This window comes from Acinonyx jubatus, chromosome X (genome assembly GCF_027475565.1).
Source record: "Acinonyx jubatus isolate Ajub_Pintada_27869175 chromosome X, VMU_Ajub_asm_v1.0, whole genome shotgun sequence".
NCBI lineage: Eukaryota > Metazoa > Chordata > Mammalia > Carnivora > Felidae > Acinonyx > Acinonyx jubatus.
Window position 1 is genome coordinate 103916096 of NC_069389.1, and position 25310 is coordinate 103941405.

Below are 25310 nucleotides of genomic sequence, written 5' to 3' on the forward strand. Positions count from 1 at the left end.
GGCTTATAGATGTTAAAACCTGTGGGAAAAGCATTGATTTTGTAACATTTATATAAAACTTGGTATTCAGGAACCTAGTTTTCTGTAAATTTGCCTTGGAACCTGGCACATGACTTGAATTTTTACTTCAGCTTATGGATACTGGTTGCTAAAAGTGAACACTTCTTATAGAGGGAAGAAAATGTTTCGACTTGATTTTAATGTCTTTAAATCCTTATGAAAGCCTTTTGACCTTTAGACATAGTAAAAATGTAGGAGTTTTGCAGTAGAATGTTTTTTTTTTGTATATAGTGAGTCTTTTTGGGCTCTTTCTTCATATTGAGGTTGACTGGCTAATTTCTTTGCATTTCTTCCTCTGTCATGTTTCCAAAGGGGGTACAGTTGGAATAAATTCTGAGTCTTATGTAATTCTGGTAGAGTATTTGAGTGAGGATAACTTTCAAAACGATCCATAACTATTCACTGAATTTGGCTTTTGGAATTATCCATTCAACATTTGTGTGCTTTTTTAAAAAATTAAAATTGCGCTAGATGATTCCTGTCCAACTTCAGAGAAAGATTATTCTTATTTCATTTTTCCATTTTACTCAACCACTATTTTTAAAATTAGAAAAAAAAATTTTTTAACATTTATTTATTATTGAGAGACAGAGACAGAGCATGAGCATGGGAGGGTTAGAGAGAGGGGGAGACACAGAATCTGAAGCAGGCTCCAGGCTCTGAGCTGTTAGCACAGAGCCTGATGCAGGGCTGGAACTTCCCAATGACACGATCATGACCTGAGCCGAAGTCAGGCACTTAACTGAGCGACCCAGGTGCCCCACCCAACCACTATTAGCAATAAAAAATTAGTGATTTGCACATAATGAGCATTCTATCTCTGGGTGAGTTTAGATGTCATGGGAATGGCAAGATTTAATTCATAAGGTACAGAAATTTTATTTATGCACTCTGACAGTTGCAAAAGCAATGAAACTTGATAGTTAGAAATCGTTGATCAACCTGATAATCACCTGTATTAAGATGGTGTTACCCTGCTTATGTGATGCTTTTTTCTATCTCTAGCTAAATATTCAGCGCACACAGAAAAAAGCTTTTGCTGACTTCACTGAAGGAGAAATCAAGTTTATCCCCACTTATAAGTATGACTCTAAAACAGACCGATGGGATTCCAGGTAAAGTGACAAGAACCTTGTCACAGAATAGGTTCAGGCCTGGTATTATTTCTGTCCCTACAGATTGGTGAACGGCTAGGAATTTTTAGGTCATGCCAGATGCAGATATAAAGACCTAATGGTTCAGTGCTGTTACAGAAGAGTTTTTAATGCATGTGTACTCACAGGTGAATTTATCTTAAAGTATTACTTTTGTTGAAATTTTATGGGCTGTCTGCAGTGCCTTATTTCTATCATCTCAACAGACTTGCTGAGATTTTTACCTTTCTGACCCCCTCCCATTTCCTTATCTATTGTCCTGTTCTTATTGTTTTATCCAAATTGTTTCTCAACTCTTCAACTGTGAACACCAGAAATTGAGTCACAAAAGGCTCTTCCAGCACAATGGTTCTCAGTCCTGATCACACATTAGAATCTATTGGGGGACTTTTAAAAATACTGATGCCTGCAAGCTCACTGCTGTCAGTGCAGAGTTGGCTTCAGATCCTCTGTCCCCTGCCCCCTCTGCCCCTCCCCTGCTCACATGCTCTCTGTCTCTCAAAAGTAAATAAAACATTTTAAAAATACTGATGCCTGGGCCTGACCTCTGCAACTGCCAGAGAAAGCTGAGAACCATTGCCCAGGGGGCCCTTTGATTTCCTGATAATCCCCAGTTAAGTACCTCTGTCAGTATGTTCCTGCTAACTATTTGCCTTCTACCTACTGTCTCTTTGTTCCCTATGGCGTACTAGCTAGCTGAGCCCAGAAGCTTGATTAAACTTCTTTAGACTCAGAGAGCACTAGGATGGGGTGGAGAGGGGTCTGCATTCCTGTGCTCTGAGCGAGCTGGTCAGCAAGTGAAAAGTGACACTCAAAGATCTTGTACACCTCACCTTGTTTCTTCCACTCACCTAACTTGAGAGTCAATTGAAGAGCTACTGATAAGAACTTATGTGTGTCACCTTGTGGCTTAGGTGTACAAGGTGTTACTTATTTTAATTGAATGATGACTAGGCTTTTTCCCTACCCTTGGTATTCTATGGGCTGTTATATGTTCAGACTTGCATGCTTAGATGTTAGTTCATCTCTATTTGAAGAAGCTAGTCATGAAAGTCCAGGTTGAAAAGGAGAAATCTCTAGTTATTTCCAGAGATCAAGCCCAGTCTAGGAATATAGCATTGGATTTTTAGATTCTTACCAGTTGTCTATCTGTTGTGAAATGTCATTGCAAAATGTCATAGAGCAAAGTATTCTGAGTATAATCCTGACCTTCTGAGGATATTTTAAGAAGATGCTATTATATTTTCCTCTGGGGCAGTGTTGTTAAAGATGTAATGCTAATTTGGGGAGCACTGTTTATTCATTCATTGCATAACTAATCACTGAGCACCTACTTTGCACAAGACACTGTCCTAAGGGTTGGAGATTCAGTGGCAAACAAGCAGACACAGACCCTTTACAGAGTTTGCAGTATAGTAGGGAATATTATAGTTGGAATCATTAGGGAAGGAGAAGCATTTAACAAGACGGCCTAACCCTGGTCTAAACCAGTGTGGTAGGTATTACATTCTTGTGTGGTATGTTCCCTTCATAATTCCTTTCTTTATTTGCAGTGGGAAATGTCGGGTTCCAGCCTGGTGTGACCGGATTCTTTGGAGAGGAACAAATGTTAATCAGCTTCATTACCGGAGTCATATGGAACTAAAAACCAGTGACCACAAGCCTGTTAGTGCCCTCTTCCATATTGGGGTAAACACTTGTTTGTTCATTTATTTGTTTGTAGGTTAAGTATATATTCTTAGAGCATCATTTAGCCTCAAAACAGATCAGTAGTTCAGTGAGCCATAAATGTTACCATAACCAAATAATTATTTGCAACTTTGAGAAATTAGTGCCCCCAACCGTCCTAAATGGTTCTTAATGAGCTTGGCCTTTTAGTGACACAGATGTTTCTCATGCTGCAGAGTGTCTGGGTGGTAACCTTAGCCTCCTAAAGTTGTTATTCATAAAGAAGAGTTAGAAGCTAGGTTTTAAAGAGTGAGTAGATAGATAGATAGTAAGGAGGGAAAGGCCTAGGAGAGAGGTTCCAGGTGGAGGGGCTGGGAACAGCAAGAACAAAGGCATAGACTGATCAGCATACAACCAAATCTGTATATTAGCTTAAAAGGCATATTGTCAGCTGTACTATTAGTGAAACTTTCCTGTTCAGGAGCACATGTTTTAAATTTTTCTTTAACTCTGTTGCATCCTAGGCTGGATTAATGGCCAGTTAATTTTTTTTGTCTCTGTTGTGAGTAGTTTTTGCTTTCACATCGTATTTTCTAGCTGTGTGTATACGTAGGTTATATCTTGGGATCTTGTTGATTTAATTTATTACAGCTAGTACATTAAAAGAAATTTTTTAATCTTTATTTGTTTTTGAGAAAGAGAGAGACAGAGTGCGAGCAGGGGAGGGGCAGAGAGAGAGGAAGACACAGAATCCGAAGCAGGCTCCAGGCTCTGGACTGTCAGCACAGAGCTGGATGCAGGGCTTGAACTCACAGACTGTGAGATCATGACCTGAGCCGAAGTCAGATGCCCAACTGACTGAGCCACCCAGACACCCCATGACAGCTAGTACATTTAGATTATTTCTTGTAGATTTCCCAGACCTACAGTCATGTAATCTGTCAGAATCTATATAGTTCAGTGCTTGATAGGGTGGACTTTATAGACTGCTTAGATTTGCATCCTTGTTCAACTACTTCCTGACCATGTAACCATGAAAATTTATGTAACAGCCCTATGCCTCAGTTTCCTCCACTATAAAATGGGGATAACAGTGGTACTACTTATGGGGATTAATGAGTTAAGACCTGCAAAGAGCATACTAGGGTAGATTTCTTTCCTCTGTGTATATGTTGATTCTTTTTGCTTCTGAGATAGGTTATCCCCAACATGTCTTATCCTTCTGTCTTAAAGGGGAATTTTGGGGGTATTTCCTTTATTTACAAAGTTACTTCTTGGTCTTAGAATAATCTGAAGCAATTGTGACTTGACTTTTATCCATTTTGAAATTTTAAAATAATAATAAATAATAGTTTTCTCAAATAGTAGCTATGTGTGCTGGGGACTGGGATGGGCAGTTTAGACATATCTCATTTACTCCTCACAACAGTACTATGAGTTAAATATTTCTCATTTAACAGGTGAGCAAATGGAGAACTAATGAGTTAAAATAACTTCCTTAAGAGCATTCAACCAGAAGGAGAGCTAAGATTTTAATCTTGTCTGTTTAACTCCCAAGCCTATGGATGTTCTTTCCACTAACCCCACAATGCCTCTATAGTTACAAAGAACTTACAGACTACATAAACCTTTAGATACTATTTCTAGCCCACCTAATTTCTATTTTGTACTTGTGAGCTGCTCTGTTTTCTTCATTTGAATTCTCTTAATTCATTTTTAAAAGGATGTCTTTCCCCAGACACTAACCTTTTTGGTTTAATCAGCTGTGCTTGGCTTTTTTGTTTGTATTTCTTTTCAGAACCTTGGAATATTTGTAATATTCCACACATATTAATCCAGAGCTGCCAGCAGGATAGTTAAAAATTTTCCATACTACCTGTGTATTTTTGTGTATCTTTAATAAATGTCTACCTTTCTAATTTTTAATACTACTTAAATTATGCAGGAAATCAAAAGTGCTTTCTCTTTAAAATTAAAAAAAAAACGTTTTAAGCAAAATTTACAGATAAGGCTGAAGTTCTTCAATCCCTGTTCTACTCCCACCTTTGTCCCAAACCCCCACTTTCCAGCCAGGCCAACTACCATTATGAATTTATATCTTTCTAGACCAGTATAGTCCAATAGGTCTTTCTGTGATGATGGAAATGTTATAGATCTATCCTGTCCAGTACAAAAGCTACTAGCTTCAGGTAGCTATTGATCACTTGAAGTGTGAGTAGTGAGACTAAGAGAGCTGAATTTTCAATTTTATTTAATTTGAAGTAATGTAAATTAAAAAAAAAATTAATGTTTATTTTTGAGAGAGAGAGACAGAGTGCAAGCAGGAGAGGGGCAGAGAGAGAGGGAGACACAGAACCAGAAGCAGGCTCCAGGCTGTGAGGTGTCAGCACAGAGCCCCACGCAGGGCTCAAACCCACTAACTGTGAGATCATGACCTGAGCCAAAGGCAGCCACTTAACCAACTGAGCAACCCAGACGCCCCTGAAGTAATGTAAATTTAAATATCCATATGTGGCTACTGGCTATTATCTTGAACAACACACTTCTAGACTTTTGCATATGCTTTTCAGTGTTTACCCATATACAATAGAGTATTGTTTTGTATATTGGTACATATATCATAAATGGTCTCATACCATATTTGTTGGTCTGCAGCTTGCTTTAAAAAAAAAAAAATCAGTGGTGTGTCTTGGAGAGCTACCCATGTTACTACGTAAATATCTAGCTCATTAATCATCTAACTCATTCTTAATTCCTAATTTTGTTGGTAATTTCCTTTTCTAAAGTGGGCGTATCATGTGGTGACATTCTTATGGTGGTTTTCCCCTTCATTATCCTTGATATGCCATTAAGGGGTATGATCATGATAACCCACTGAGAAAAGTTTTGAGTTTATTGAGTTAACCACCCCATAATTTGGTCTCTTGGGCATGCTTGGGCATGATTAGAGGCTTTAAGAAACCACATTATATTTTTACCACCATTGTCATCAATGACTGTTAATAAAGGGACCAAGTGCTCAATGGCCAGTTAATTAACTTCAGAAGACTTGCTGTGGGCTAGCTGAGATATGGTTTTCACCCCTGTACTTGGTAATGGGATCTGTTGCATTGGTTCTCAGACTTTGGTGGACAGAGAAATTGCCTAGAGATCTTTTTAAAAAATGCAGTAGGCCAAGGCATCTGCATTTTTTAAGACCTACGTGAATTAATCCTGTTGCGTACCTGGTATTTTGGAAAGGATCTTACACTAGAGGTCCAGATACAACAATTGGATACAATTGTGGATACAACTGTGGCAGTGAGCAATTTAGCTGATCTTTTTGTATCTTGATATTCTCAAGGATCAGAAGAATAATCCTTCCTTTGGTAGCCTGGCTGGTTGTTGTGAAAAGATGACACACATAAAATACTTTATGAAATAAGAAGTTGCAAAATTTTATAAAAATATTAAAAATATATAAAATTTCTCTTAACACTATAGTATGGACCCTGGTGACACTAGCAATTGCTTGGGCCTCAGTTCTCTAAGAGTTATGGCTTAGACATGTAAAAACCTTCCCAGTCGTTGAGATCTTTGGCTCAGCTTTGATGCTTTTATTTTCAATATTTGATTTACAACCTCTGCTACATGCATCAGTCCTTTTTTTTTCCCTCAACATGGAATCTGTGAAGTTTTCTTTCTAAAAAGAAGCTGCAACCTCAATAAGTTAAAATGCTATGTTAATTATGTTCATTTTTGGCATTGATTTGTATGAAGTTTAATAGTGAAAAAAACCCGAAGCTATTTCAGGAAGCTGAAAGTGCTGTGTCAGATGGGAAAATTTTTTGATATATTAGTCAAGATGATTTGTTTGTCATGCTTTTTTTACCCTAATCTAGGGCATTTTGTATTGGCTCTTCTCTAAAATAACCATAGGATCTGTTTACTAACGTACCTTTATCATTATATAATGATATAATGCACTGACATTATGATTCTTGGCATTGCGCATAGCAGCTAATAGAATTAAATGCTTTAATCATTTTTCTGCTGTTTCAGCGCTTTGTGATCATTGTTAGAAACAGTAGTAGGTATGTTTTGACACTTAATTTGTGCAATGCAGGAAATAATTTTTACCATAATTGTCACATTTCCCCCAACACCAAATAACTTAACAATGGAGCAAGAAAATATTCTTCCCAAATATTACTGCCAAGCTTTTTATTTATTTATTTGTTTGTTTGTTTGTTTATTTATTTATTTATTATTATTATTTTTTTTACTGCCAAGCTTTTTAGCACAGAGGTTTAACTTTTTCAGGAAGTTAACCAATTAACCTTACCTTTACCATAAAGTGTGTAGTGCTGAAATGCTTAGTTTAATTTATATTTGTTTTAGTGATGTTTAAAAAATTGTTAGACTTTTAGAGATTCAAGCTGACAGCACACAAGACTAAAATAAGGATCTGTTTTCTTTGAGGTAAAAGTTGTGGATGGAGTGATATTTCAGAAAGTGTTTGAAGATGTTGTTTGCACCACATTTTATTTTAAATGATTGCTGTAACAACGCCTTTTAAATTGTTAGGTAATCTCAAAGGAAGATGAGCTAGGAGCATGTAAGACTGAAAAAGAGGGTTTACTTTCTTTCAGGTGAAGGTTGTGGATGAACGGAGGTATCGGAAAGTGTTTGAAGATATTGTACGCATCATGGACAGAATGGAAAATGACTTCCTTCCTTCCTTGGAGCTCAGCAGGAGGGAGGTGAGCAAAAATACATGGCTTCCCCATGCACTGCCCATCATGGTCAGCGCAGGGGAAAGCATGTTTATTAGAGAAGGCAACACAACAAAGTGGTGAAAACCATGTGTGTTGAAGTCAAACTGCCTCCATGCTGATTCCAGCACTGTCATTTAGTAGATGTATGACCAGAGGCGCATGTCTAACTCTCTCAGAGCCACACTTTCCTTTTCTGGTTAAAGGGGTGGTTGTGAGGATTACATGAGTTAGTACATGTGAAGCTCTTAAAACTGTGCCCAGCACAAAGTAAGCCCTCAGATCTTAGCTTTTCTTACTTAGTATTTCAGAGCTGCTGGTTAATTCATATCTCAGGAACCAGGATTTGGTCATGGGATGAATGCCCTGACCCAAGGTTGGGTTATCCTCTTAGGATCTCAGGAATAATCAGAGTAGTCCAGAGAAGTAGCAAGAGCTGCCTAATTCCTCTTCTGCTGGTGTGAGTAGAATAACAAATGAGAGGACGTGGCATACAGCCAGCTCAGTCAGTGAAGGCGTACAGACAATAGTTGTACACCTGGTCAATAATAATTACCTTATTCTTTATTCATATTCCCTATGGAATAATCCAACTGACTGACTTCCCCTACTAGTGATGCATGTTTGTGTCTGTCTGTTATTCCCCAGTTTGTGTTTGAGAATGTGAAGTTTCGGCAACTACAAAAGGAGAAGTTCCAGATCAGCAACAATGGACAGGTTCCCTGCCATTTTTCTTTCATCCCTAAACTTAATGACAGCCAGTACTGCAAACCATGGCTTCGGGCTGAACCTTTTGAGGGCTACTTGGAGCCAAGTGAGTTGTCCCTTTACCATTGTCTCTGCTTGCAATGCATCCTCTCCCCCTGGCTCCCACCCCCTCCCTCTGTTTAACTTCATGTTTTCTAACCACATGTCTCTTACCTTTACTGTCATTATATTGGGGAGATCTCTTTTGCGTGTCTAGTCTCTCCTTCATCACCTGATGACTTTTTAGAGGACGCTTCTTCTGTTGGTTTTCATCTCCTTTCACTTTTCCACCATAAGTTTCTGTTACCATGTGTCATTTCTTATATTTCAGATGAGACCGTGGACATTTCCCTTGATGTGTATGTCAGCAAAGACTCTGTGACCATTCTGAACTCAGGGGAAGATAAGATTGAAGATATTCTAGTCCTTCACCTGGATCGAGGCAAAGATTACTTCTTGACCATTAGTGGAAATTACCTCCCAAGTTGCTTTGGTACATCCTTAGAGGCTTTGTGCCGAATGAAAAGACCAATCCGAGAAGTGCCTGTAACCAAACTCATAGACTTGGTAAGAAACATCCTAAGACAGAACCTCCTCTAGATATAATTTTCACAATACTTAAGTGATGTCCTCATTGTCTCTAGGCTTTCTCTTTTGCTGGGGTTGGGGGAATTGTCAAGTGATAAGAACAAGAATGTCACTTTACTCTAGCACTACTTTCATTAGATTAAGTCTCAAAAAAGAGAGAGTAATCTGTAATTGGCTCTTGTCAGGAATATATAATACTGTGTTCACTGAATTAGATTAAAGACTCCCTTCTTAAAGATCTAATGCTTATTTGTTATGCTCTTCATAATTTAAGTTACTTTTGTATAAATTAGCATGTGTGTGAGGTCCAGTAAGTTGGGGGGGGGCAGTATTATCCTCATTAAACACATGAGAAAACTGAGGCATGAGACAATAACTTTCCCAAAGTGGAATAAGTTAGCAACGAATCTGTCCCCCAGACTTTCTCATTCCCAGTTTGGTAATTCCTTACTTGTATCATCATATCTAATCCCAAACTTGGCTGCATGTTGCAGCCCAGACCTGTAAATGAACCTCGGAATCCCTGGGGGTCCTTGAACAAGTACAGATTCTTCCCTCCGTTCACCTCTGGCAATGGGAGGACAGTCTCGGTGTGCAGGGCTTAGGAACCTGCATTTTATCAGCATCCCACATGATTATAATGTACACTGAAGTTTGCTGCATGTTTAATGGGACTCAAGAAAGGGAAGCAGTAGGATTTCCCTTCCCTGACACCAAACTATAATAGCAGTGTTCTTATATAGGAAATGCTTACTACCTTCCATAATGTAAATTGATGTAGTAACAAGTTCATCCTGTTAAGAACTTTTCTTCTAAATAAAAATATTGCCGGATTTGTGTGCAGACCTCTTTGGGCTGTAAAAGCATGCTTTTGGTCTTTTACCAAGAAAAATGAGGTGATGTGGCAGCCATACTTTATCACTACTATTAGTATTCATGTTGATGTTCTTTAGCCTCACCAGAGCAGTGATGTTATCATCTAGCAAGGAGGGCTAGACCAGCGGGCAGACTGCTGGCCTGTGTGATCTGTTCTGTTGCCATGGAATTGTTTTAGCTATGACTCAGATGGCAGATTAAAACACTTGAGTCCAGTCCCAGCATTCTTTCTTGGAATTATACTTGTTTCCCTAGAGCCCTCATAACTGGGTGTATTACCTCTGTTTGAGAGAGAACCATTTTCTTCAGAAATTTACATCCTTACATTCTCTTATTTTTTTATGATATTGTTTTTTTCCTTTTACCACCATATTCTGTCTTTCCAATTTCGTATTTTACTGTTTAGGATATATTCTAAATGAAGTTTCCCATTTTTTTCCCTGCCCCCTTCCTTCCATCCTAAATATCATTTCCCAGCTTTCTTTTTCCCAACGTTTAATTATGAAAGTGGCAGATGTACAGAAAAATGGGAAGGACAGTACAATGAACCCCCACATGCCTTACATAAAATAGGCATTTTTTTTTGTTTTTTGTTTTTTTGTTCTTGTTTTTTTTTTTTTTTTGCTGTAACATCTGAAATTAAGTAGTGATATGTCACTTCACTGGTGAACACCTTACTCTGCCTCTCTTTTTTGAAAAATTTTTAAAAATGTTTATTTATTTTTGAGAGAGAGCGAGCATGAGCAGGGGAGGGGCAGAGAGCAAGGGAGACACAGAATCCAATGTAGTCTCCAGGCTCTGAGCTGTCAGCGCAAAACCCAATGCGGGGCTTGAACACAGGAAACATGAGATCATGACCTGAGCTGAAGTCTAAAATTATCTGTACCCCATTTGTAATATCTTCCCACTGTATTTTGATTTGATTTTGACCTTCTGCAATGCTTTATTGTATTTGTTTATATTTGTTCCAAGACAAACCTGATATTTCACATCCTATCAGATGATGCTATTAATAATGATACCCATTATCTTCTATTGTATTATTTACTCTAAAATTTTGGTGAAACCAGAAATGAGTTCAGTGCCTATGTTGAGTTTCCTTGTACTGTTTCAGAAAGATTCTTGTGCCATACCCTCTTCCCACCAAATGTGGAATGAAATACTGGCATAAACCCTTTTCATTCTTCTTGCCCTTCTCAATGATAGTGAATTTGCCACTACTAGAATAGTTGGAATTAGCACAAGTGACAGACAGAGGAAAATTTGTTTGTAATTATCTTTATTCTTTTCCAGAATAAAGATAAAATTTTTTAGTTTATTAACTAGCATATAATCATCAATATTTATTCATTACACATTGAATACAAAGTATTATGGAGTTTATGTAGGTTCCTGAAATTTAGTGGTGATGAAAGTTTACTTATATATACAATATGGCTAAATTATAAATCAAGGTTAATAGGGAATTTGGTTAGAGATACTCTAAACATTAGCTACTTTTACTGGTTAATGTCCAGTGTATTTGGTAAGTCAATATTTTGGAAAGGCATTTGTAATGAGACTTGTGGAGCTTGTAATTTGTATTAATAATAGATTCCTTTCCTGTGCTGTTTGCTCAAGCCTTATATGTTATAAAAGCTTATTGATTAACCAGCTAATTTCTATAAAAATCAATCTCAGAACCAGCTTATTTTGGCTTTAATGCATATTTGATTCATGTAACATTAATATAACTAGAAACAAGTTCAGCACATAAGAATAAAATTGACTAGAAAAGTGATTTGGGGTTCATGATACAAGTATTTTGAGTTAAGTCCAAGTATTCAAGAAATATGTATTAACATTATTGGGTGAGCATGTCTCCCAGATGTAAGGGACATCATGGATAAATGCTAGAAGGTAAAAGCAGAGGCACCTAGGTGGCTCAGTCAGTTAAGCATCCAACTCATGATCTCAGCTCAGGTCTTGATCTCAGGGTCATGGGTTCAAGCCCCATGTTGGGCTCCATGCAGAGCATTGAGCCTACTTTAAAAAAAAAGGTGAAAGCAAAAAGACCACATATGAAAAATTATAAGATTTCCCTGGGAAGGGGCACCTGGGTGGCTCAATCAGGTAATCATCCAACTCTTGATTTCAGCTTAGGTCATGATCTCACAGTTGGTGAGGTCAAGCCCTGAGTTAGGCTCTGTGCTGACAGTACAGAGCCTGCTTGGGATTCTCTCTCTCTGCCCTTCCCGCATTTGTGCATGTGTATGCTTGCTCTCTCTCTCTCTCTCTCTCTCTCTTTCTCTCTCAAAATAGATAAATAAACTTAAAAAAAGAGATATCCCTGGGAAGAGTGAAGATTAAAGAAAAGAGTATGTGAGGCTGGTTGGGTAGGTTGGGAGCAGGGAATAGAAAGTCTTGAAGTCAACAGATGAGTTTATGCTGGAGCAGAGGGCATCTACAACTATCACAAGACTTTTATGGGTAGTATGAGGTTGTAAATTGACATATTTGGAGGAACAGCTTGGTCTTGCTTATAGAGTGGGCTAATGGACAGACCAGGTTTGAACTTGCCAGATATGGTTAAAGGTTTTCTCGTAGATACGGAGACAAAAAATGTTGAAGGATGAATGGACAGACTATATTTTCTTGGGGACGTGTTTATTAGAACAATATCAAAGTTGAAATAATAAGAATAATGGTTTGGTGATTAGTTCGTCCCCAGTGATCTTTTCATTAGGTGTTTACTTCGTCTTACTGATCAACCACTCATTTCTTATCCTGTTAGGTATATGGTTTGTGTTTCTTCTTTTTATATTCATTTTAATTAATCCTTTCTAGAACTTCGATATACATTCAGTTTTCTGCTTTTTATTTTCTTTTATTTTTTATTGTTAAAGTTTTTTTTTTTTAATTTTTTTTTCAACGTTTATTTATTTTTGGGACAGAGAGAGACAGAGCATGAACGGGGGAGGGGCAGAGAGAGAGGGAGACACAGAATCAGAAACAGGCTCCAGGCTCTGAGCCATCAGCCCAGAGCCCGACGCGGGGCTCGAACTCACGGACCGCGAGATCGTGACCTGGCTGAAGTCGGACGCTTAACCGACTGCGCCACCCAGGTGCCCCTGTTAAAGTTTATTTTTGAGAGAACGCATAAGGAAGGGAGGGGCAGAGAGAGGGAGAGCGAGAATCCCAAATAGGGTCTGTGCTGTCAGTGCAGAGCACGACGTAGGGCTTGAACTCATGAACCATGAGATGATGACCTGAACTGAAATCAAGAGTTGGGCACTTAATGGACTGAGCCACCCAGGCACCCATTTGCTATTTATTTTTAAATTTGAATCTGCCTCTAAATGACTCTTTAACATTATCTTAGCTACATTTACTACTGGCAAAATTCCTCTAGGGATGAGTGTTGGAGTGAAGAATGATTTGCAGTGCATTTGTAGCATGCCAATGTTGCCCCACTAGGGAATCTGAATTAGGTTTCCTTTTTAAATGTAATCAATGCAGGGGCACCTAGGTGGCTGTCTGACTTCAGCTCAGGTCGTGATCTTACTGCTCATGAGTTTGAGCCCCACGTCGGTCTCTGTGCTGATAGCTCAGAGCCTGGAGCCTGCTTCGGATTTTGTGTCTCTCTCTCCCTCTCTGCCCCTCCCCCACTCATTCTCATTCTCTCTTTCTCTCAATCAAAAATGAATAAACATTAAAACATTTTAAATGTAATCAATGCATAGCCTTTTGTAGAGAGAGGACAGGTCAGTTGAACTAAGTGATTATAAGCAACCTTAGAACTACCTTAGGAGTATGCTGTTTATCAGTGGAGGCTAAGTAGTGTTTCTGTTTGCAGAATTGAGCCTAGTATTGAAATAAGTTATTTACATCTACTATATGCCTGTAGCCAGAGAGGTAAACTCTCAGTATAAATGTGCTGCCCCACCAATATCTAATCAAAGTCCTTTTGATTCTTCTTTCAGAATTTTCTCTTTTATCTATTTATTTAAAAAAATATAGTTTTCCCATAATTAGTTAAAGTGTTTACTTGCTCCTTTTTGATCTACCTTGATAACCTCTTAACAATCCCTTTTGCCTCTATCGCTGCTCATTCATTTTTCCTCTTCAGGGCTGTCAGACTGATCTTTCTATAATACAGCTTTGGGGCCTATCACTTCCTTGCTTAAAGGTAGTCCGTGGCCTGCCCATGCCTACTAAATACAATCCAAATTGCTTTACCTGTCATTCAAGTTCACCAAAAGTCTGACTTTAACATTCCTTTTCATACTTATTTCCCACTATTTTTCTCAACATCCTCCCATGCTGTCTGCAGAACAGATGACCAACTTTTCCCTACACCCACCTTGGGATTTACCTTCTCTGAATCTTTGCTTATTTTTGCCCCTTCCACTTGTAGTGTCCTCACCCCATCTCTACTCTTTAAAATCCTATGAATCTTTTAAGGGCTAGTTAGGTCCCATCTCCATTGTGAAAAGTCCCCTGACAGCCCCAGCCTAAAGCCATCTCCTTCTTTTGAACCCCTTTGTTTGTTTTTCATATTAACCGTTTATTGAGAACTCCTATCTGTGAATTATAACAATATCAGGCTATAAATTCTGGGATTTCTTACCCCAAATCAATTGCATACCCAAATCAGGGACCATATCATTCCCTTCTGTGTAGCCTCCTTTCTCATCCACCCCCCACTACACCCCCCAAAGGCATGCCTTGCACTGCTCAAAGAAAACTGCTTTGAGGACCTGGTTTGACAGGTTAGTGTATAAAAACTCTGCCTAGTTTTACTCATCGTATCATGTGGCATGTATTCATGGGAGGAAAAATAGAGAAGTCTGTTAGGCTAGTTCTACTATTTCTTAATAAGTAGTCCTAAATTTAAAGAAAGGTTGTGCTCCAAAATTGTGTTAAATTAGATGTTTGGCATTCAGAATTTAACTTTTAAATTAAAAAAATAAAGTAATTACAATACTATTAATACTGCATACTTCATAAGACAATATTACTCTGATTATTTTTAGCCCGATTTATATGTGGTATTTAAAAGTCTAGGTAAACCTATAAGAGCCTGTTTAATCCATAATGTATCTAATAATACTAAAAACCTATCCACCATATATATAAAAGTCATTTGGGGGAAATGTATTTAGCATTCTATTTGGAACATCAGGGAGCACACACTCCCCCACCTCCAGCCTCCTGCACATCTCTCATAGTAAGATCGGGACTCCCCCTTTTACTATCAGACATGAGACGTGTGATTTATACTCAGGTTCTTGGTGGCCTGTGGCAGCGTTGGCAGGATTCCAGCTGGGAGTTGGTGGGGAGGTGCTGGCATACTGCACCACCAGTGTCCCAACATGCCTGGATTTTAGGCTGTTTCCTTGTCCTACAAAGTAAATATCATTATCCCTGTTTTGGAGATGAAGAAACTGAGGCTTTATAAAGTTTAGTAACTTGCCTAAGGTCTGTACAAAATTAATAGGAGGCAGAACAAAGATTTTACCCAGGACTGTCTACCACTAGTTTCTGTACCGTCTCCACTAACCATGGTGCTTTGTTTCTCACTGTCTTTTTCACAGCCTTGCCCTGCCTTGCCTCTCTGCCCAGGAAGCAGCTAGATTGTATTTTTTGAGTTGTCTAGGGGACAATAGTGGTAATGACTATAGAGTCAGTCAGGCCTGAGTTCTAATCCTGTACCTGCCACTTAATACCTAATAGTATGACCTTGGGCAAATAATTTAACCTGGTAGAGCCTCAGTTTCCCCATCTGTAAAATGGGAATAATATCTACTGTGCACACTTGTGCAGACTAAATGACATTGTATACAAGTACTTTACAGTTTCCAGTACATGGCAGGTGCTCCCTAAGTGGTGGCAGTAGTTATTGTTGCTCTTGTTATTGGATTATAATAAGAGCACAGAAGACAGAGCCAATTAACCTTCTTCCCTCTCCCTTGCTTCTCTTTTTTCTCTTATATCATACAAGAAATCACAATAGGGATAATTATGGGTCTTCTGGTCCACAAAGGTCTGAAATGAAATAAATTTACATTTCAGAGGGACCTCCATATTTGGGGAGTTTAGGGGCCTTTGAGGAGGGGAGTAGGTACATGGCGAGGGAAAAGAGTGTGGGATACTGCTTAGGGTGAAAGGAATGGCAGGGAGAGGGGAGAAGCCAATTGTCTCCTTCTGAATGGCCACTGTCAGACTCACAACCAAATTCGTGCATCAAGTGGCATTAGGATGACTTAGGAAGCCGCATAGTATAGCAGCAGGGCCTGCCTCCAGGCAGCATGTGGAAAGGAGCCATCACTGGGCATTTGGCCAGGTCAGCTGGAAGCTGCCAAAGGACACAAAAGTCTAGAACTGCACATGTATGTTTCTTGAGTGATAATCTCAATAAACCACATGAACGTTTAATATGTACAATAGAGAACTTTGCATGTAGAGAGAACATAACTCCATTTTCAACAACAATGATTTATTTGAAAAATTTAAAGCTGTTTAAAGTATATACATCTAGCAAGATAGCGAGTTCTAATAATACTGATCTGTTTCTAATTCTGTAAATTAATTCTGATTTCTGTCTGTCAATGACTATCTTTTCCTGCTCTGCTCTCAGGAAGAAGACAGCTTCCTAGAAAAGGTAATACAATCCATTGGTGGTTATGTGCTTCCTGTGCTTAATTAACACTTAACTGTGGTCCCTGGAATTTGTCCCTAATCTTTCCCATATCAGAGACCTCTGATTCCATGAGAATCCACCAAAGTCCTGCCAGCTGTTTTTAAGTGTGTCTGAAGTATAGAAAAGATATTTACTGCACTGGTGGTCATTGAGACCCAGTACATAAAAGCAATAGGAGTCAAGTTTCCAAATTTGTATTTTTAAAATGAGAAGTAACTAAAGAGCTGTCTTGATATATGTGAAAGCTCATGAGGTGGAGCAGGGTACCATTCAGCTGTCCTCCATTTCCAATGATAATAAAAGCAGAAGTGGATTTGTGTTGTATTAAGAGTGATTTGGGGTTGGTGACAGTAGTCATTAATTACCAAAAGAATGCAGTTATATGGTTAAGAAAGAGTGTAGAATAGAATTATAGAGCTGAACAAGACCATGAGGGATTATCTGGTGTAGCTCTCTGCCTTCAGACAGGGTAATTTTCCCCATTCTAATAGATAAGACAACCAAGGCCCAAGGTTGAAAAACTCACTAAAGTCATACTACTCCTGGTATCAGGGGTGTGGGGCAGAGGGCACTAGAACCCACATCTCCTGAATACTCAGTCAAGGAACCTAGTAAAGGGCTCCTGTAGTGCTTTGCCACTTCTATCTTCAAGCTGGAGGTTGTCTGGCTCCACACAGGGCTATCACATAGAGAAATGTGGGCTTGAAAACCATTCTTAAAGCGGTGTCACACAGCAGCTAACACCATCTCCCCATTTGATGCAGTTTAATGCATTTTGATGGTGGAAATGGTGTACTGTTTTTCTGCATTAATTATTAGCGCTAAGGTTTCAAAGTGTGCTTTATTTCCCTTTGAAAATTAAAGTTATCAGGATAATTTGTGGACTTTTGAGAAAGTACTATTTCTTGTGCATGATCTTTCTCTAAACTTCAGAGACACACGTCTGACATTTCATGTTATCACGCATGAATTTGAAAATAGATAGTGTATGATGTATATAACCTACTGACATTTTATTAACCTTTTTAAACCACTAAGGGTTGAGACAGTTCTGCTTCCCGGCCTTTCCTTGTTAATAGCAGGCCATGTTGTCTTTTCATCGCGGACAGTGCCTTGTGTCGCCTTAATGCCTTAGTACAGGAAAAGCACCAGTTGGATGTCAGATTTTTTAAAAAGTACATGAATCAGTGCTGAATAATTTATATATGGTAAGTTTGGAGGCATCTGCTAAATCTGTACATATGTTGCATTTGGTTCAGAAAATGAGCAGAGTGCATTATGGACAGTGTTTTGATTCAGATACCATGTGGATACCTGGATTTAATACTTGCAACTAGAAAGAAGTTAGTGGATGAGCCCCTGATAAAGTTCTGGCAGCCACAGGGAGCATGAATATCAAGTGATAGACTCCCAGGGAGGGAGGGAGGGAAGGAAGGAAGGAAGGAAGGAAGGAAGGAAGGAAGGAAAGAGAGAGAGAGAGAGAGAAAGAAAGAAAGAAAGAAAGAAAGAAAGAAAGAAAGAAGGCAAAATGGATGTGAAGAAAATAGATTTTAAATGGTAACCAACTGTCATGCTCTTTTCTCTTCCTCATTCTCTTAGAAAGGTAAAACAGCTTTAAAACGTCAGCAGTGCTGGTTGAAGAACATAGTGTTAAGCAGAGCCCTCATCTCTGCTCTAGTGTACACAGTCTTTGGAAGTCGTAAAACGCTTTTCTTTCCCATAAAGCAACATGGCTGGGGTTGGGCTAGAATTTACAGAATTTCCTAAAGTTGAAAGTACACAATTTATAACCTCAAGCTGGAGAAGGGGGGAAGATGCAAAGAATTGGTTACTGTTTTCTCCACTAGAATTTTTCTGAAGGCTGCCCTCAAGGACTTAATCTATTTCAAACACCTTTTTGATATAATTTATATTTGACTATATAAACACAAGATAACTGAGTTTATGTCCCCAGCCATTTCCAAGTTCAGGTTTAGTTGTCACTTTTGGGTTTTTCTCTTAGATTCTTTCAGGAGAATCTAACAGAAAGTAGAAAAGTGAAAGGGGTCACAGCCTTGAGAAATCTGCTGAGTTATTAATATAAAGAATAACTTCTGGACTCAAACCTGGAACTTTTCACAGTATTTTTGGCTCTTGGTATGCTGTATTCGGTTTACTATTTTTGGATCTTAAGGGCTATGAGTTTAGTGCCTTAAGATTAGGCCTTCTATTGAGGCTGAAATATTCATGAATGTAGGTGTAATGTGGAGAATTGTCTTTAATTTCTGTGGACCAGAGAGCCTCATTTAAATCAGCAATGAAAACTGTAATTTTGTGGTAAGACCTGAAAGAATCAGAAGTTAAAAGTCACCAAAAACCTAAGTAGATGCTGCTCTTCCAAAGTACTGTGTTGACCATTGTAATTTAATGGCCCACAAGTCTCAGTTGGTATGTGCACTCTGCCGTGACTGTACTGCTACAGCGCTGGCTCTCCGTGTCACCCTTGAGAGGATTTACCACACACAGGGCATCCAGTGATAAACATAATGAACCCAAATGGAATGCTTACCTGTTAAGCATCTAGAAAATGAGATTCTTTAACTGTGGGAATCAGTATCAAGTGCCTTCTGACCAGGAGTGACCCCAGTGAGAAAAAATGAAAAATCTTAAGAGATGAAGATGAAATTGTACTTACATAAGCAGAATCTGGAGGACATCAAGTTACATACATGTTTTTATTGAGACCGCTTTGATTCTCTTCCTTTTTCATCTATTAGGAGAAATCCCTTCTGCAGATGGTTCCCTTGGATGAAGGTGCCAGTGAGAGACCCCTTCAGGTCCCCAAGGAGATCTGGCTTCTGGTAGATCACTTGTTCAAATATGCCTGCCACCAGGTAAGTGACTATGGGCCTACCCTACAACTTTGGAAGGTATGTGATACCTCCTGTTGGTATTGTGCTTGTAACTTTTGCAAGCTACCTTCACAGAATAGCACTGTCAGATCGTCTGGGCAGATGGAAGTATCCGTATTTACAGATATGACAATGGAAGCATACAAACTAAGTGATTTAGTTAAGACCACAGTGTAAGTGTAATGGTGGAGCCAGGCCCAAACTGAGCATGCCTATCTCCTGGCTACACACAATTTCCCCTGGACCACTGTGTACCTCGGTCTATAATGCATGTTTCCCGTCTCACATAGGCATTGCAGATTTTAAAGTCCAAAGCCCATTTCTGTACTTCTAATACTTCAAGCCCATTTCTTGAATTTGATTTTCATTTTTTAATCCTATCTAAAATATTAGCTACCCCCAAGCCAATTACCCAAAAAGAGAAATTTCTTGGGACTAAATTGAAGGAAAACATTTTTTTACCTACTGAAGTGTAATAGAACTCAAAAGCAAGGTTTGGTATGGGCATGCCATTTACTGCTGCCCTAGCATTCCCTAAGTTCAGTATTTAACTGTGGTTCAGCTGTTTGGACTCTGCCTTCTACTTGTCAGGAAGCTAGAAGTGGAAACATCTGGTCTCCCACTGTAGCCATCTAGTCCTCTGCCATATCAGGTATAAGCTAAAACCTGTGGAGATCATTTTCTGGTTTGAAGTAAAATTTCACACGGATTATACAGATGATAAAGGGAAAAGATGCCATTGTCACACCTCCATTCCTAATCACGAGTATGCACCTTACACTTCCATTTGCATTGTCACTCTCTTGATCCCTGGATGGACTTCAGATCCTTAGGGCTGATTATCTTGCCTTGTTCCATTTATTGTCATGTCTTTGGTAGGAGGATCTGTTCCAAACCCCTGGAATGCAGGAGGAGTTACAGCAGATCATTGATTGTCTGGATACTAGCATTCCCGAGACAATCCGTATCCTTTTTGACAAAGGCTTAGGAAGCTGGATGAATTCTTGACCAAACTTTTCTTCCCTCCTACATTTGATTTTTGTGTTTCCATCTGTACTTTCTCTCTGACTGTCATCTATTATAAGGTAATCATCAAGTCTGCAGTTGTTTTTCAATTCCTTTCAGGAACTTTTGACTTCTCTCTGTATCAGACTCTTACTGAAAGGAATAAAGGGGTAGGTAACAACAACTTTTAATAAACATGGAGCATAAGACCCACAGCACTGGTACTGTTCTGCTTCAGGCTTTTGATCACTCCTGCCACCATGTATGTTGTCACTAGGACATAAAAGAGAATGGGAAACACTGGGGACTAGTTTCAAGGACTGATCAAGTGTGAACATCATTCTGCATGCCACATTCCCCTGACTCTCAAGTTGAGCCAAACCTCCCAAGAGTCTTTGATCAATTCTGTAACAACTCAGCTGCAGCATACCTGGACCAATAAAATATCAAACCCCAGTTAGGATCAATGTGCCCTGAATAACAGGAAGGAAACTGTCCCTGAGGGGGTTGGAGGAAGGAAGCAAATCAGGTCTCTGTGTGGCCTTTTTCCTAGAGCCTCTTTCCCTTGACTTAAGTTGATACAGCTGGCAGTAATCACTCTGTGGCTGAAGCACTGCTCATTTTCCTGGAGGCCCTGCCAGAACCCGTCATCTGTTATGAGCTGTATCAGCGATGCCTTGACTCTGCTCAGGATCCCCAGAACTGTCGACAGGTGAGTTTTACTGCTCTGAGGATGTGCCTGGGGTAGGTTCCCCCATAGAGAAATCAATCTAGCAAAGCCAGGCGTGTAGCTAGCTATGTGGTAAGATAGGTCTGGATCTGTTATTCATGGCAGAACACCAGCTTCGAGAGTTGGGACTTATTTATTTATGAGCGGGGGAGGGGCAGAGAGAGAGGGAGACACAGAATCGAAGCAGGCTCTGGGCTCTGAGCTGTCAGTACAGAGCCCGACACAGGGCTTGAACTCATGAACTGTGAGATCATGACCTGAGCTTAAGTCGGACACTTAACCAACTGTGCCACCCAGGTGCCCCGAGAGTTAGGACTCTTAAATTTTAGGTTGTATTATTTCCTATTATAGTTGCCACACTTTTCTAGTTGGCCTACTGAGTAGGGTGGATACCTCTACGTTGGCAGAAGATTGTTTATGAAGCTGAATTCTGGCTGACATTACCAGGAATGGTCGGTGATACTTGTGAGCCTTTCTTCTTTTTGTCTTCTTGGTGTTTTTTTTAAGATTTTATTTTTAAGTCGTCTCTGCAGACAGTGTGTGGCTACACACAACATGGGGCTCAAACCCACAATCCTGAGATCAAGAGTCACACACTCTGCCAACTGAGCCAGCCAGGCACCCCCTTGGTGTTTGTTTTTAATCTTGAAATAATTTTGATGCACAGTAGCTGAGAATACTTCTCAATCAGGCTAGTGAGTATTGGGAGGAGCTCCCATCCATGCTAAATGACATTACAGAGAAAACCATTCAGCTTGGCAGATGCCATGGATGTGTGTCTGAGGAGATGGGAGAAGACCAGATTAATACCAACCTTCTTGTGAGGTGGGGTGTGCGTGTGACTGTGTGATGACCATGTAGCCTGGTCATTGAGTGTATACACAGGCCAAACAGGATGACCTTTCTGACTTGGAAGTTATTATTTGCAGGTACTCTGTTAGTCATGAGTGAATAAAGGAAAGTTGTGACAGATGAATGGGGTTCTGTATAGGTTGGATTATAAACTACTTCTGTGGCAGCTGTAAGCTCTTCTTACTCCCTTCCTTCACCTGTTCTCACTGCCTACCCTTCCCCCTCTTTTTTTAAAAAAAAAACAGGTGATTTCCCAGCTTCCAAGATGCCATAGAAATGTTTTCCATTACTTGATGGCATTCCTTCGAGAACTCTTAAAATTCTCTAAATACAACAATGTCAGCGAAAACATGATCGGTAAGAGTGCTTCATAAGAATGGCAACGTGAGTGGGGGTAGGCTGGTCGGGACAGTCTGTGTATGGTGTACACAGTGTGTTCCTTCCTTCACGTCCAGGCACATGGCAGTTACTTCCCTCCAATTGTCCTTGTCCCCTGGCCCCCCACTTCCTGTCTCTGAGGCTTTGCTTAGGTTGTGTCTGACAAAGGGTTTTACCTTTCCTTTCTCTCACCCTCTAGCTACTCTCTTCACTAGTCTTCTCCTAAGGCCTCCACCCAACCTCATGGCAAGACAGACTCCAAGTGACCGTCAACGTGCTATCCAGTTCCTTCTGGGGTTTCTTGAGAGCGATGAAGACTAATAAGCCTTTACCTCTTACTACTCTCCAAGGTTCTAGAGGCGGAAGGTCTCGGGCACTAAGTATTTCAGAATGGTTTGAAAAGTCATGCCACAGGAAGGGGCAGTTGGAGAATTTTGAGGCTGTTGGCATGAAAAAGTTGTTTCTAGTGCAAAAGGAAAAGAGTTTCCTAATCCCTCCCTTACCATATCCTGCACAGCAAAATACTTTTAGACTCACATTGCCAAGCCAAAGGTACCATATTTTGGTGTTTTTGTGTTCTCTCTTTATCAGGCAAGAGATCTATATCTACACTCCTTTATCTGGGATGTGTTTGTTGCCCTCCTGCCAGCTATCATGATTGTCCTTAGCACCCTAGGCCTAGATTCTGAGATGTTCCCATTCTAGGTCTGCAAGTACTACGTGCTCTAGCTCAGACTAGTCTGTAGTCCTTCGTCTAAAGCACTTTTTCCCGGCCCCCTCCCATATCACCTCTTTGCACTCCACTCCACTAGTACTATTACGTCAAAGGAAGTCTGGGTAAAGCTAGTGACTCCTCGGGTGTCCCCAACAGTGAGTTAACTGTCTACCTGTGGTTGTGACATGCATTTGTGCATTTCTACTACAGTGGCATCTGTATGTCTCTGTAACATTGTCCGTGTCATGGATCAACACTAGGTGGAACCATATTCTCTTGTCTCCAACCACATTGAGTAGCAGAACTTTAGGGACTGTCAGAGATGCCATCCCATTGATGTGAGAGAATCACAATCAGAGTGGAAGCACTTTGAGCGTTTCAAGAGTGAGAATATTCATGTTTGACAGGTCCTGCTTTCTACCATCCCTTTTCTGTTTTTATTCAAATTGTACATGAGCACTCATCCTGGTTGTCTGTGGGACCTGTTCCCCACTTACACATCCATCTCCAGAGCAATGCTTGCATCACAGTCAAAAAGGCAGTCTGCATCTCAGGTGGGCCTCTCCAGCGATACTGCTCCTTCCTTCAGCAAGGCTGTTGTGGATAACCCTTAGAACCCCCTCTCTGGTCTTCTGAAATACCAGGGGGTAGATGTTGCCCCCTCTCCCGTCAAGGCTGGTTCTGGGCTCTATGACCAGCTCCCCATGGTTTCTAGTCACCTTATCCAGTGTTATGTAAAAGAGACTATGCAGTGGGACCAATGAAGCCCCTTTCTCTCCCACCAAGACAACCGTCTGAGCATTTCATTCACTCAAGCTCTGTGGGGAGCATTGTTGTTGTTGTTGTTGTTGTTGTTGTTGTTTAATTATTCTGTGTTGGTTGGCAAACCAGCCATCAGCCACTAACTGCAAAACTACCTGATGCAGTTGGCTTCTTCCTGGTTTTCTTTGATTAAAACCACCCTGAGTTAACTCATTCTTGGCTGTTAACATTAAATCCAAGGAGCCTAATGTATAGGCTTTGTGTCTGGTCTTGGGCATTGACTCCTGACTCTTCTAGCACATTGAAGGAGAGAGCCAGGGGAAACACCACTGCTGAATGGTTCTTCAGTTCCCCCCATCTCTTGTAAGTTGAGTTCTGTGGGGAAGAAAAGGTATGTATCCTGTGATATACTGGTTAAATCCTTTCTTGATAGGGAGTTATGGAACTAGGAGTTAAGTTCTCTGTGCCAAACAGCTGCAGATCTGATAGGTCGGAGGCTAGGTATTGAACTTAGTTAATAGAAGATTATAGGCAGAATGCTTTTGCCATCTCCACTAGGCCAGAAGGTGATCATAGAGGCAGATTATAGAATCTGGGGCAAGGTCGTTACACAAAGACAGGGAGATGCCTGTCCTGGACACATTGTCTAGTATATTGCCAACCTGGGACCTTTGGGTGATCAAGGATGTGGTTGGTGGGGAGTGTAGGCAGCATCCTAACTCTTTCCTCATAAGGCAGGCAGATGCACTAAATTTGTTTAGTGCCTCTACGTTTTTCCAGCTCTGGCCCTGGGATGTACACTGCATTAAGTGTTTGAGACAATCTCTAGGTAGGGGAGACAGAAATAGAGTAGACGGAAGAAATCTGCCTCCCTACTGTGCCTACTCCAGCACGCCAACCTCTGATTCCTAAATAACTCTAATGTGCTATTTATTTCATAGCTCCTGAAGTAAGGAGTTCAGATTCAACTGGTAGAGAAGGACTCCACATCTATTGTTTTAGGGAAGAAATGGCTCGAACCTATATGGTGACATTGCATTAGTTTCCCTTTCACTGTTTTCTGATTCTTATTCTGTAATTGTTATATTTCTCAAAAATGTCTTGGTCACTAAGCAAAGCTGCTAGTGGGATTCTGTATTTTGTGTCATCTTTTTTATTATAATTTATTGCAAATGTTTTTCTGAATAAATATATGTTGTGTGAAAAATCAGTGTGATCTTGGTAAACGGGGGCTTATGGTCACTGGATCCTACTTGACTGCAGTCCTCACAGCTACGACTGTACTGTTATTTCCTGTCTTACACAGAAATAGAAGAATGCTCGGTATGTTTGCCCCTGGAGGGGAGAAGAAGCCACGTTATTTTCTGAGGCTAATAAAGTCACAGTGCTTCCAGAGGCCAGCCCAGGATTCTTATTTTAACTCCAGGGATTCAGGCAACAAAATAACA

At 40.0% G+C, this 25310-nt stretch overlaps 1 protein-coding gene across 6 annotated transcripts in view; it reads left to right on the forward strand.

Moving 5' to 3' along the window:
- Positions 1–25069, forward strand: part of OCRL (OCRL inositol polyphosphate-5-phosphatase) — a 57054-nt gene extending 31985 nt beyond the window's left edge. For 5 of the 6 annotated variants that reach the window (XM_027054198.2, XM_053201679.1, XM_027054195.2 and 2 more), the window contains 11 exons: positions 1066–1175; positions 2768–2903; positions 7514–7624; positions 8285–8450; positions 8715–8950; positions 16467–16490; positions 19286–19402; positions 20300–20384; positions 21010–21137; positions 22253–22364; positions 22585–25069. In XM_027054198.2, coding sequence (XP_026909999.1) covers positions 1066–1175; positions 2768–2903; positions 7514–7624; positions 8285–8450; positions 8715–8950; positions 16467–16490; positions 19286–19402; positions 20300–20384; positions 21010–21137; positions 22253–22364; positions 22585–22706 — 1347 coding nt within the window. In that variant the 3' untranslated portion in view covers positions 22707–25069. The remainder of the gene's footprint in view (positions 1–1065; positions 1176–2767; positions 2904–7513; positions 7625–8284; positions 8451–8714; positions 8951–16466; positions 16491–19285; positions 19403–20299; positions 20385–21009; positions 21138–22252; positions 22365–22584) is intronic. The other variant, XM_053201677.1, reaches the window with a different exon arrangement.
- The last annotated feature ends 241 nt before the right edge of the window (positions 25070–25310 follow it).